The sequence below is a fragment of the Pseudonaja textilis genome, chromosome 1 (assembly GCF_049901715.1).
Source record: "Pseudonaja textilis isolate UNSWEBS1 chromosome 1, rPseTex1.2, whole genome shotgun sequence".
NCBI lineage: Eukaryota > Metazoa > Chordata > Lepidosauria > Squamata > Elapidae > Pseudonaja > Pseudonaja textilis.
This window is the reverse complement of record NC_141990.1, coordinates 160,818,792-160,831,920: the sequence shown is the minus strand read 5'-3', so window position 1 is coordinate 160,831,920 and position 13,129 is coordinate 160,818,792. Positions and strand designations below refer to the sequence as shown.

Below are 13,129 nucleotides of genomic sequence, written 5' to 3'. Positions count from 1 at the left end.
GGTGGCTGCTTCAGCTTCCCAGCACCCTGCTTATGGCACGCTGATTGGCTGATCCCCAGGCCCTTCTTGGGTTGCTATCAGTTTGTCCCAGAGGGGAGCTTCTCCCAAGTTCACCCCACCATTTATCTTCTTGTCAGCTGCTGACATGTTGATATTACAGCTCTCCTGGAGGGGTCCAGGTAGGCTGTAGTATATGGAGAGCTGGTTTAATGTCAGATGTCCAGCTAGCAAATCCAAAATAAGGAACAACTGGGACATTGTTTCTCCCAAAAAAGTAAAACTGTCAGACCTGCTTCTGTTTAAAACCCCAAAAGAAAACCCCCAACTCCATTGAAGTAGAGAAAAGAGGTACTTTTACTCAGTTTGAAATGATAGCAACAAAAGCAAGGCAAGATCTGTTTCAAAAGGCACAAAAGTTACAGGTTGAATGTTTCTGTAAATCTCTCCCTCCAGGGTCCCATGCTGAATGTCCAATCAATGTCCCTTATAATGTGAAGCTTATCTTCAAATATTTCATCTATTTGGAGTTCTAGGATGGTTGACCTTGACAGGGTATAAACAATTCCACTCAGCTGCGCAGTCATTCTTCCCTTTTAATTCACATGTGCCTTCAACTCACCAGTTCACTTCCTCAACCCAAATGCCATGCCCACCCTCTCCATTACTATGGCAGCTGATAGTAAGCATGCATCAAAGCAAAGTCCCATGCTGGAGATCCGGCTGACATTCGGTCCTCCTGTAGCAGAGGCTTTAGCCCTAAGAAAAAAAACATAAGACATAGAAGACTGGGATAGAAGCAAGCTACAATAAAGGAGAATAACATTACATTAAGGTTTGTCAGGGTATTTTTTGTGAAACAATTGAAGGAGTTTGGGGGCCCAGACGTCCCAAGCATTCATCCATTAAGATTGTGAGGTGAAGAAGTGTTTCCAGGCCACCAAATACTGTACTTTCCCCCTATGTTTCCTGCAATCCAGGGTTTCCTTAACTTCGAAATGTTGTTCCTCTTCGAACTGGGGGGGCTGGCAGGGCCAGCCGAAGCTGTATTTTCACTGGCAAAGACACCACAGGCTGGTCCTTCACTGTTTCCAGGGTAGCCCTGAAAGCGAGATCTAACTACTCCACAGCCGCATCCAACCCAGGAGTCTTGAATTTGACACCCCTGGAGTACAGGAATGAGGTTTTTTCATCTACCTCCTCCAGCTGGTTCTGACATCTGCCGCCCCCCAACTAGGGCCTCCAGTGCCTTCAAGTTTTGGAAAGCATCCATCATTAATCATATGGCTTGCTTCATGAGGAGTTTGGCATGGTTGGTCCATCTCCTTCCTCCTCCTCTTCCTGTACCTCCAGCTCTTCTTTCCATCCTTGTCAGTAACAGCCTTGGGTAAGGGTGACTCCCTTTGCTCTCCCTTCCCAGTCACCCTTCTTCTCTACACCTATGGACCATCTAGGCTTAGCTGAGTCCCCTAAGCTTGCGGCTTCCTCTACCAATCCGGTGGGGTTCATGCCTTATTGAGGCTTGGCAGAGGCTTTGCCCCAGCATTTGGCTTCTTGATCGCTGCCTTGTATTGATATCATTTGCATGGTTCCCATGATAGGACAGGTGCCTCTCCGAATTGACCACTTTGAAGACTTCACCTAATATAAGGTCCTGCCTCAGCTACCTTCTTAGGAAAGCATGACTCTTGAAACAATTCACATTTCAAAAGGAACTTTTACTGAAAGTAAAGTGATTGCAGAAAAGTCAGGTTGAGTCTGAAATTCGTGCAAGAAACATTAGACTAACTTTTCATCTTCAAACCCCCCCCCCCTCCCAATGCTGCATGTATACAGGTAGCCAATAAAATGCCACAAAGGTGTTTTGAGAACTCTGAGGCTGGCTGGTGAGACGAGGTTTTCCTTGGGATGCCACAACCTTGGGTAGCAGGCTGGAACTGGCTGAGAGGGGGTTCTATGCAGATGGCTCATCCTCCCACCCCAAACTCCCATGCAGTTACAGCAAAAGCGAAAGCATGAAAAACATTCAGCCCATGGAGAGTCCCTCTCCCCTTCAGAATGGCAGCATTCTGAAAAGGACCCGACATTAACTCAGATAATTGGGAATTCTCTAGAAGAGCTGGGAAAGTAATGTGGGTATTTACTTTGGAAGGAGAAATGGGGGGAATCGCACCTCTTTTTTTCTGGGAGCATACTAAGCAGAGGTCTGGTGTGAAACTGTTCTTTCCAACCAAATATGTCTTGGAGCCAACCCTTTGAAAGTGGAAGTTGGGATATTTTTTTTCAAAGAAAGTAACTTAAATAGAATAAAAAGCATATCTTTGATTCTGGAAGAAAGGATATAAATATCATTATAATATAATATTACACCTTCTTATATTGTAGAATTTATTTTTTGTTCTAATTGCTGTGATGTGCATTTCTACATTTTCATTGATATTCATATTTTCATATTCCTCTCATTCTAGGAAATGTGACTACTAGTACATCTGTGTCTCATATGACGAGTGGCATCAGTCTTCTTTCCTTTAACAGTCGACCTGATGGGATGCATCAACGATCCTATTCAGTTTCTAGCGCTGACCAGTGGAGTGAAGTGACAGTTATTGCAAATTCTGGTATCAGTAATGGTAAGATAGTGTTCTAATTTTCATTTTTTTTCAATTAAGATTTATAATAGTAATAGAAATATGATTCAAAACTGTTGCTACTTAAAAAAAACAGCTAGGATGAGATACAAAAAAGGTTGCAAAACAACGCTGCTCAAAATAATATGCATAAAACTTATTACAATTGTGTTTTTTTCCTCATGCAAATGATCATAGTCTTAAGTCCACATCTAGAAATCTGATACACTTGCTTAAGGACCTACTGCTCTGGAGAAATAGCTTTCAATCTAGTACCTCTAATGGTTCATGGTGGTTCACACTAGAATTGGTATTCAGCAGGTTCTGAGCAGTTCTGGAGAACCGGTAGTGGAAATTTTGAGTAGTTCAGAGAACCGGTAGCAGAAATTTTGAGTGGTTTGAAATAGCACCTCTGACTGGCCTCGCCCCCATCTATTCTCTGCCTCCCAAGTCCTAGCTGATCGGCTGGGTCTTCTTTTGTTGCCTTGTACAGGAGAACAGATCTGGAAAGCAGGTTAGTGGGGTGGGGAGGGAATGGGATTTTGCAGTATCCTTCCCCCAGGATTGGGGAGGGAATGGGGATTTTGCAGTAACCTTCCCCTGCCACACCCACCAAGCCATGCCACACCCACCAAGCCACGCCCACAGAACCGGTAGTAAAAAAATTTGAATCCCACCACTGGTTCACACTATATGCAACAGATGCTAGTTACACATACGACTGAAACAATAACTGCTGCAGAAGTTAAAAAAGCAGCTGCTATTCCTGTTGACAGGAATATGAATCCTACTCATAAAAATTACTCTTATACTTTATGTGATCAATGATCAATTATATATCAATCATTTATTTGGAATCCTGTATCCAGTTCTGGACATGGTAGTTTGGAAAGGATGTAAACAAACCAGAACATATTCATGTTTAGCCTAAGAGAAGAAAAGACTGAGGAAAATAGAACTGCAGTCTTCATATAGTTAAAGGATTATTATTTACATAAGAGGAGGGAGTGAATCTTGTTCTTTGTTACCGGAGAGGCAGGATCAGAATCAGTGATTGTTAAAGTAGTGGCAAAATAAGACATTATAAAGAATTTTCTAAAGGAAGCTGTCAAACAATGAAATGGATTACCCATAAGATGATATGTGATAGCAATGCTGTTTCTGTTAATTTTTCATAATGTAACAGAGCAGGAAGCCCATCCAGAAGTTTTACTTTCTTCCATTTCTTTCTTTTTCTTCATCTGTTTTTTTTCCCCAAGCATCACTCTTAAAGTTGCCAGAAAATGGTCTGATCTACATTCATATTGTTACCAATCTGTATGTATCACTAAATCACTCAGATTTTCATCATAAACAATGAAAAAATTGAGGCTTTTAGGTATATATTTATTACTTTCCCATGTGCGCAAATGAGTAATTTATGCTTAAAGCATTTCTTAAAGCAACCAAATGTTTTTCTGATTAGCGGAACAACCACCATTCTCCTTTCTTGTGTTTCCAAGTTGCCTACTCACTTCTGTACTCTTGTTCCTACTATCCATCTTGACAGCTACAGAATAGGTTTTTTTCACCCCTGGACTAGTTTATTCATAATATTGCATAATTGATGGTGATTTCTGTTTTCCAACACTTGGCAAAAAGTCAAGAATTTTCCAGAATTGTCATTTTTAACTATTGGGTTCCTTTGTAAACTACTTGTCTGTTTGAAACTGTTGGTTCTGCCTTAAGCTTGTGCTGAGTTCACCATCTTGATATTTTTCTGTTATTTTTAAATTAACTTCACTTTATTTTGCTTTCTTAGGACTTTAGATTAAGATAACATTAAATTGGGTTGTTCTTATGAATGAAGGTAAAATATACATGTCCCAGGATAATGGTGCAAGATCAAATCTGGATTGGTCACCGGGACTGTAGATTTACTCTTCCGTAGATTTTTGTTCCCAGTAGAAAGAAGTTCCCTGAAGATGGGCTCCAGCATGAGTCTGAAAGTAAATCTCAGGTCCTGGTAACCGACACAGATTCGATCTTATCTTGTTCTTATCCTATGTGTATGGCAATCTCTTAGGAAAAAAATGGTTGCTACTGGTAATTATGGCTAAGTGACTCCATTTCTCAAATTCATCAGATTATTTCATCTTAGTACTCATAAAGTACTGAAAAGTTATTTAATGAAAAAAATAAATTTATGGGAGGTAAGGGTAGCAAAGATGATTAAAAAGAGAAAAATAGGTTTTCTTGTAAAAGTGCTTTTTCTTTTTCTGGAACAAATAAAACACAAAAATGGATTATTTTAGTCATTGTAAAAACTGCAATGAGATTAACTTAAACGACAGAAAACAAGAAAATGATAATGGAAATGATAAATTATTGGATTTTTAAACATCCAGTTTTCCTTACTTAATGACCACTAATTCAGTAATCATTTATATGGTTACTGAATTTATGACAATGTTGAATGACTGGTATTTACAACCGGTCTTCATACACTGGTCACAGCATTCCTGTGGTTACATGATTGTCATTTGCACTTTTGAGCAAAGTTAACAGGAAAGCTGGCAGGAGATAAAAAATGCTGATAATATGATGTCCTCACTTGATAATTTTTGCCCTCAAAAACTATAGTGGCATTTTTAAAGAATTAAAAAAAATACTGATACTGAAAATAGGAGGAGGAAGGAGTATGTTCACATCCTTAAGTTGTTTATAAAAATAATAAAGGCAGGAACAAGCAAACAAATAAATACAGTAAACTGTATATATTTTATATTTATATAAACTATATAACTTTATAGTTAAATGATATGTTTCTAAATTAGAAAAAAATGTAATTAATGAAAAACATTCTGGAGTAAAAGAATTCGTTTGCATAGCATACCAGGGTTGGACAAGGTTGGGCACATCATATGCAGCCAAACAAATCAATTTTTCTTGTGCAACTATCAAAGCCCAATATCAGCCAAAGTTTAGTAACAAAACATAGTATTTTGGTAACACAACTGCTCATTAAAATATAGTTGGATACAGATACACAGTTAATGCATTAAATCTATAGTAAATTGGTTTTATTAAAACCATAAAACCACAATTCCAAAAGCGAAAGGATTGACGTTCTGTTCTGGAAACAACAGCAAACCTTATTAGAACCCCTTTAGAGCCCCTTTATTTCTCAGCAGCCAAAAATTCCCTCCCTCCAGGAGTTGGTGAGCCACACAAAAGAATATTCATTCATTCATTCATTCATTCAATTTATATGGACATCCAGTTCAGTTGTACGGATTTGAGTGGCTAACAACAGTTACAAAACACATAAAACTAACAATAAAAAATAATATACACATAAGGAGCAGCTGAAGAAAAAAAAATACAAGTCAGGCTCTATTTATTTTATTTTTATTTATTTATTAAATTTATTTGCCCTCTCTCTTGTAACAAAATGACTCTGGCTAGCTTACAGCATTAAAACATTACAATCTTAACAAATATCTCTAAAATAATAAAAATGGAAATCCTAATCATGATAAAATTATAGTTAAAACATGGAGAAAGAACAGGATGTACGGGGGAGGAGATGGGATTGCCTCTTAATTCAACAACCACCTCCATTAAGGCTCCAGGCCATCTGGCAGAGTCAGGTCTTCAGATCAGAAGGATGGGAGCCAATCTCAGCTCAGGGAAGCGGAGACGGGAGATGTTCCAGATGGCAAGAGCCATGGCAGAGAAGGCCTTTCTCCTGGACCCCTTACTGGGCCCTCAGAATGCCTCTTCTGCTAGCGGGTGGGGCAGGCCAGTCCTAATGGTATTCTTCAAGTAACCTGGACCCGTGCCATGCTGGGTTTTAAGATAATAACTAATAACTTGAATTGCACCCAGAAACAGAACAGCAGCCAGTGCAGTTCTCAGACCATGGGGTCATCCAAGGGATCCCAAGAACTGCCTATGCTGCCACACCTTGTACCAATTGAAGTTTCAAGGGGGCCCCATGTCAGAGTCAGTGGTGGGATTCAGGCCAGTTTTCACCGTTCGGCCGAACCTGTTGCTAACTTTTTGTGTGGTTCGATGAATCAGATGATCTGGCTAGCCCTGCCCTGCCCTGCCCTGCCCTGCCCTGCCCTGCCCACCAGGGTTGCCATTCAGGGTGGGGAGGCTGCAGAGGCATGACTGGGAACCTGATCAGCTGGGAGGCTGCTCTCCCCCCCCCCCAGCCCCTTTTTGGCATGGACAGCCTCCTGCAAAATCCTGCAGCAACCACCATTCCCTCACTAACCTGCTTTCCAGCTCCATTCTCTGGCATACAAGGAAACAAAAGAAGACCGTGTGACTACCAGTCACACCTTCCAACTTTGAGAGATATTCCCCCACCCCCAAAAAAGTTAGAAGGTCTGATTGGGAGAGCTGATTCTGTGCTTTTCTCTTCTTTCTCCTCTCAGCTGATTGTCGGAGGCTTTTTTTCTTCCTCTCAGATGATCCGGGAGGCTTTTTTTACTACCAGTTCAGCCGAAACGGTAGCATACAACCACTAAAAATGGCCAGCTGTTTTGGAGTCATGACTATGTTGCAGCATAAGGGCTTTTGGGCTTGCTGATACATAGACTTTGGCCCCTAACCATGCAAGGCCATTTCATAAGGTGAAGTCATCTTCCTGCTACTTGTATCAGTCATCATCAGCCATAATGTTTGGATGAGGTCATTGGCCATCTGGGGTTTTGTTTTGCTCTGTGCCTGGGTGATCGTGGGAGAAGCTATTTGGCTGGAGGAGATGATGGAATTGATAACCTCCTTTTGGGTACTGTTGTACTGCAGTTGCCTGGATAGTGCATCAGCCGGGACATTTTTCCCTCCTGGCAAGTAACGAAGGCTGAAATCGAAATGATTGAAGTTTAGTGTCCACCATACTTGTTTAGGTGATAATCTTCAGGGCGTTCTTAGTGCCTCTAGGTTTTTCTGATCGGTATTCACCTCAAAGGGAATTTTGCTGCCCTCAGATGTTTCAGGTGATCAGTGCCCAACACACCACATTCCCAAACTGTCCACCTGCAAAAGGCTCATCCAGATTGGGGTGTTTGACAAAGGGTTTGGTAGCAGATAGTTATTTAAGCTTTTCAAAAGCTGCCTGGCACTCCATAGTAGCTGGCTCAGTTGGGGTTTTGCCCCTCCTTTGGTTTTAAGCAGTTGGTGTTTGGTAGCATGACTTGTGCAATGCGGGAATGAACTATCGGTAAAAATTTGCAAACCTCCAAAAGTTTTGAAGTTGCTTCCTTGTGCTGGGGGCTTCCCACTCAAATACGGCTTGCACCTTTTCCGGATATATTTCTGCTCCTTCATGGGAGATGCAGTAATCCAAGTAGTCCAGTTTGGTATTGTGGAACTCGCATTTGGATAGCTTTCCATATAGTTACACTGAGTGAAGTTTTTTGAGGACTGCTCTTACTAGTTTAACACGTTCATCCATAGTTTCAGTATCAATTAAAATGGCATCTAAATAAACCAAAACACTTTTATATAGGTGCTCATGTGGTACTTTGTTTATTAGCTGCATGAACACAGCGGGTGCACCTTGTAGGCCAAATGGGAGGACTTGGAACTGAAAACATCCAAGTGGGCAATTGAAAACTGTTTTCCATTTGTCTCCCTCTGTGATGACCCAGGGTGGGATACAAAAAAAACACAGGCACAAAAACAGGTGAAATCCCTTTCATTCTTTCAACTTGGCTTCAAAGCTCCAAACATCCTTGACTGGAGACAACACACCTTCCCCACAAACAGTTGCAAAAAGGAGGAAATGCCATTTAAACTAAAAATACTTATGAATTATAACTAGGAAAAAACAACACAAACCGGGCTGAAGCAATTAAGGGAACCAGGCAAGATAAGGACTTGAAGACGTCCACAGGTATCGGAATACACACTAGGAAGGACACCAAACTCATGTAAGAATGGACAGACTAGAAATATTTTCACGCTTTGTTTCAATCACTGGCTCATGCGCAGTCCGTCCTTTTAAATTGTTCTCACAGCTGCAGCCCAAAAAGGGGATCAAGGCCCTTTCCTCCCACTGTAAACCATGCCGTTCACGTTTCTCCCTTATCCTCTCCTCCCTGCTTACCCTAGGATGGAGAGGGGATGAACCTGGGTTCTCCTCTGACTGCCCAGCTGGCCTGTGCCCTTCCCCAGCCTCTTCCACAACCTCTGGAGCCACACTTCCACTCCCTGTCAGCTGTTCCTCCTCTCCTTCAGAGTCAGTCTCCAAAAGGGGCATGATACCCTCCTTGATTTGCACCCGATAGTATCCTTTCCACAAGTGTAGTTTGGTGAACATTTTTCCTTTCATCAAATGGCTCAACATGTCTTTCACCAACAGCAAGGGATATACATTCTCCACACAAATTGCATTCAGTCTGGGGTAATCAGTGCAGTCTTAGAAACCCATCCTTTTTTCCCGGAACAACACTGGGATGGCTATGCATGGTTTTGCTGGTGAGATGAATCCCCTGGCTAAGTTCTTGTCAGTGAAAGTTCTGAGCTCGTCCAACTCTTTTGGTGTCATAGAGTAAAGCCTGGGCTTCAGTAGTTTGGCCCCGGGTAGAATCTCGATTGCACAATCTATGGGTTGGTGGTGGGGAGAAGTATATCAGACTCCCATTCTCTAAAGACTTCTTCCAACCCCCTGTATTTGTTAGGTATGGCACTGATGGCCTCTTTCCACTCTTGGGTCGAAGAGTAAAAGAATTTTCCCTTTCCTTTTCTTAGCAAGATGGCTGTCTAGTTTAAGCTTTCTGCTCTGGATGTTGCCGGCAGATTTTAATACTTTTCTCTTCTAGTCTGGTTCCATTTCACCAGCCAAGCCAAGCCTAGTACCATGGGATGGTCCATGCCCAAAGCTATAATGAATCTAATAGTCTCTTCATGGGGTCCCATTTTTGCTCCTATCGGTTCAGTCAAAAAGGTCACTGGGCCTCCCGTGCTAACAAGCCATCTAACCGCAAAAAGACTATAAGTTTTTAACTCCTAAAGTTGCAGTCCAAGCCTCCCCACTACATTTGGTCTAACTAGATAGTAGGTACACCCAGAGTGCAGTAAAGCTGTCATCATGCCCCTGTACCCCAAGGAACCCACCGTTAATTCTATGCTGATTATTACTGGGATTAGGGGGGCATTTACCATAAGGTCATCTTCTCCACTGTCGCTGTTTTGATCCAACTTCAGGACTTTGATCAGAGTTCCCTCACCATTGCTGGATAGTGGCATGAACTCTATGGACTCAACCCCTCTTAACGCTCCCTCTTGGGGTTTAAAGTGGTTTTAGTCTTCTTGGAAGCCTTGCAGGAGGCAATGGATGTTTGGTGCTGGGAAGGACAATCAGCCATTCAGTGGCTATCTTTGCCACATAGGAAGCATCCCATGCTTCACCAACTAGGGATGGGGGGCCCTTTTCCCATCCAGGCTGAATCTTTCTTCTCTGGGGTATAGGAGTTTTGTTGTTCTTGGCTGGTACATTTGCGAAACACTGCCAAGTCAGTCTCCACCTTGCTGGCCAACATGTTCCACTGGTGGAGGGTTTAGGTGCTCCTCATGAGAGACAGGTATAGAAGACCTTGCAGTTTAATCTGTCTCAGAAGCACTTGATCAGCCTTGCCTGGGGACTGTCTACTAGTCAACTGGCTAGGCTCCAGAAATCTTGGACGTAGGCTGCGATGGGCCTTTTGCCTTGCCTGATAGATTGTATTTGGGTCATTGCCTTCTGAGTCACCAGGGAGTCCTCAAACCTCTGCCTTAGGGCTAACATTTTCTTAGGTCAAAATGGTGTAGTTCTTCAATGTCGTTGTCACGCAGGGCCACAAGCCATTCGGGCCCCCTCTCCCTCCAAGGCAGCGCAGCATATTCTGCTGGGTAGCTCACCAGATGCATCTCTTATTCATCCATGTAATGCCACACTTAAGCCAGGAAGAACACCAACTGCTTCAGATTCCTGTTGTATTTCACCCCCTTCCCTGGTGGTTGGTGTTCTCCTCAGCCTGGGAAAGTGATTGGTGCTAGGGAAGCAGCCAGTCCCAGTAGGGCCACTGGTGCCACTGATTGCTGGTGCTGGTGCTGGCAGAGTGACAGGTGCTGGAGGGGTCTTGGCGCCAGTGGGACAACCAGTATCGGCGGGGCAAGAGCAGGCTGAGTGTCTTCCCTTGTTGGATTTGGTGCCAGCACCAGGGTAGCTTGATCTGGTTGGCCAAGGAGCCTAAACTCTGGGAATTTGAGGAATGTTCGAGGGTCAAAGATTGGGGTTGCTTCCGGGATGGCTCAAACAGCTCTGCCAGAGGCAAACTCTTAAGTATGGGTCCTTGGCCGATGGTTATTCCTGAAGAGGGCTTCCTCTATCTTGTCTAATTTTCTGAACCCCCACAATTAGCAGGGTTTGCTCCATCTATAAAGGCTTCTTGCCACACTTTGGGGAACACAGGCAATAGCATCGGCTTTCCCCCTGTTGCTTTGGCTCAAGTTGGCTGTTCCCTGCTGAGCTCTCAGGGTTTCGGATTCTCCTTTCATCCTAGAGTCTTTCATCTCTTTTTTCTCTTGTTTCAGGATAGAATTTCCCTGATAGTCATTAGTTCTGGGAAAATTGGTACTGCAGATCTGGCTTAATATTAGACTTGGTCCAGCCTGGTTTCTTAGGAAAGAAACCTTCTCAACTCCATTCTTAGCTAAAAGGTTACTTTTGCTAAAAGCCAAGTGGTACAATAGCAAAGCCAGATCTACAAGTTTGCCAGCTAAGATTTCCAGTTAACTTTCCCTTCTCCCTCCCCACTATTATCTCTCCATTGTCCAATCATATTCGAAGTAGTTGTTTTGGTAACTGTCCCTGCAACAATTGGGTAAATGGATAGTCACTGCATTCCATTCCCAGGTCCACAGCCTTGGGATGTCTTGGGATGGCATGTAGATCATTTTTGGTTTCTGTCCCGTCTTCCCACAGCTTCCTCCCCTCATGGTTTATGGCAGACTGGCATTTAGCGAAGCATAGGTGCAAGCAAAGGATGCCAGTTCTGACATTTAGGTATACAACCTCAATGAAGAAAAGGCTTAGAGAGACATGATAGCTGTCTTATAATACTTGAAGAGCTGTCTCAGGGAAGAGGGGGCCAATTTATTCTCCATAGTGCCTCAGGGCAGACAAGAAGCAATGGATGGAAACTCATTAGGTTCAACCTGAAACTAAGGACGAATTTCCTGAAAGTGAGAACAATTAATCAATGGAGCAGCTTGCCTCCCAGAGTTATGTGTGCATAAGAAAGAGGGACTTGAAGATGTGACTTGAGGACATGCCTTTATTGAGAAACTTTTGATGTTCTGTATGGGGTTAGAATGAGTAGACACATAATACCGATGATCAGATACATAAAGGAGTGCCATAGGGAAGATAACAATGCACTGCATTACATAAATACAACAATTACAAATAATGGGTACAAGTGTGCAGCTACTAACATATTATTTAAATACTGTATAAGGAACAATAAAGGAATAATCTACCTAGTGGTGACATCATCATCTCTAGAGAGTTTAAGAAACTAATCTGTCATTTTTAAAAGACATTTTAACCAATTTTCCTGCAGATTGTAGAGGATTGTCTTAGATGATTCTAATGGTCCCTTCCTCCATAATCCAATGTTTCTGTATGTATTATTTTCTGTATTCAGTTATATTCTTGATTAAAATATGAAAAAGTGTATTTATTTTAGATTTTTCCTCTACCTCCTCGTAAAGGATTTTGAATTTTATAGTCATAAAAAGATAATACCGTGAAAGCAGCAGGGATTGAGAAGAAGTTAAGTATCTTTTTAAATTCAAATGCAAATATAATAGAAAATGTATCATTTTGTCGCATGGTTTTATTGTAGGCAAAATAATTTATTGGAATTAATTTTTCTCTGCACTTTTTCACATTAAATTAAAACTTTGTATGGCTCTAGAGAAGTTTTCAAAGTCTCTCTATCCAAATGTTTGATTCCCTATGATGTTTATATTTTAAGCAACTGTGAATATTCTCTAATTAGATAATTACTTTGGAGAGAGCAGAGCTAGAAACAGGAGGTGCTGCTTAAATTCAAGAAGGGAAAATAGAAAAATTAATTCTATGAAATGGAATGCCCCATTGCTTTATGGCTATTATAGCTGTAACATTTTACATTGAAGTATCTGAAGTTTAAAATTAAATGTCTAATATAATTTGACACTCAGTAACATGATGCCTGTGACTTGGTCCTTAGAGAATATCTAGACAATTCATTCACTACTTCAAATTGCTGCATGCATGACAAAGAAAATTACACAACTGCATCACTTTTTATTTAAATGCTAACTTAAACAGAACTAAGCGCTAAAAATTAAAAAATTGAGCTTTGAATTTCGTATTTAATACAGTTTCAATACTATGTAAAAAGTACTGTTTTATTTACTTGGATTTTTGATGACACAAATAATTTTAGCAGTTCTTTAGATTCTTTATAGGGACACAA

General features: G+C 41.6%; 1 protein-coding gene across 4 annotated transcripts in view; it reads left to right on the top strand.

Annotated features, from left to right (window-relative positions):
* AGAP1 (ArfGAP with GTPase domain, ankyrin repeat and PH domain 1) overlaps positions 1–13,129 on the top strand; it is a 372,362-nt gene that overhangs the window by 220,750 nt on the left and 138,483 nt on the right. For all 4 annotated transcript variants that reach the window (XM_026707846.2, XM_087919564.1, XM_087919565.1 and 1 more), the window contains one exon: positions 2,466–2,627. In XM_026707846.2, the coding sequence (XP_026563631.1) occupies positions 2,466–2,627 (162 nt within the window). The remainder of the gene's footprint in view (positions 1–2,465; positions 2,628–13,129) is intronic.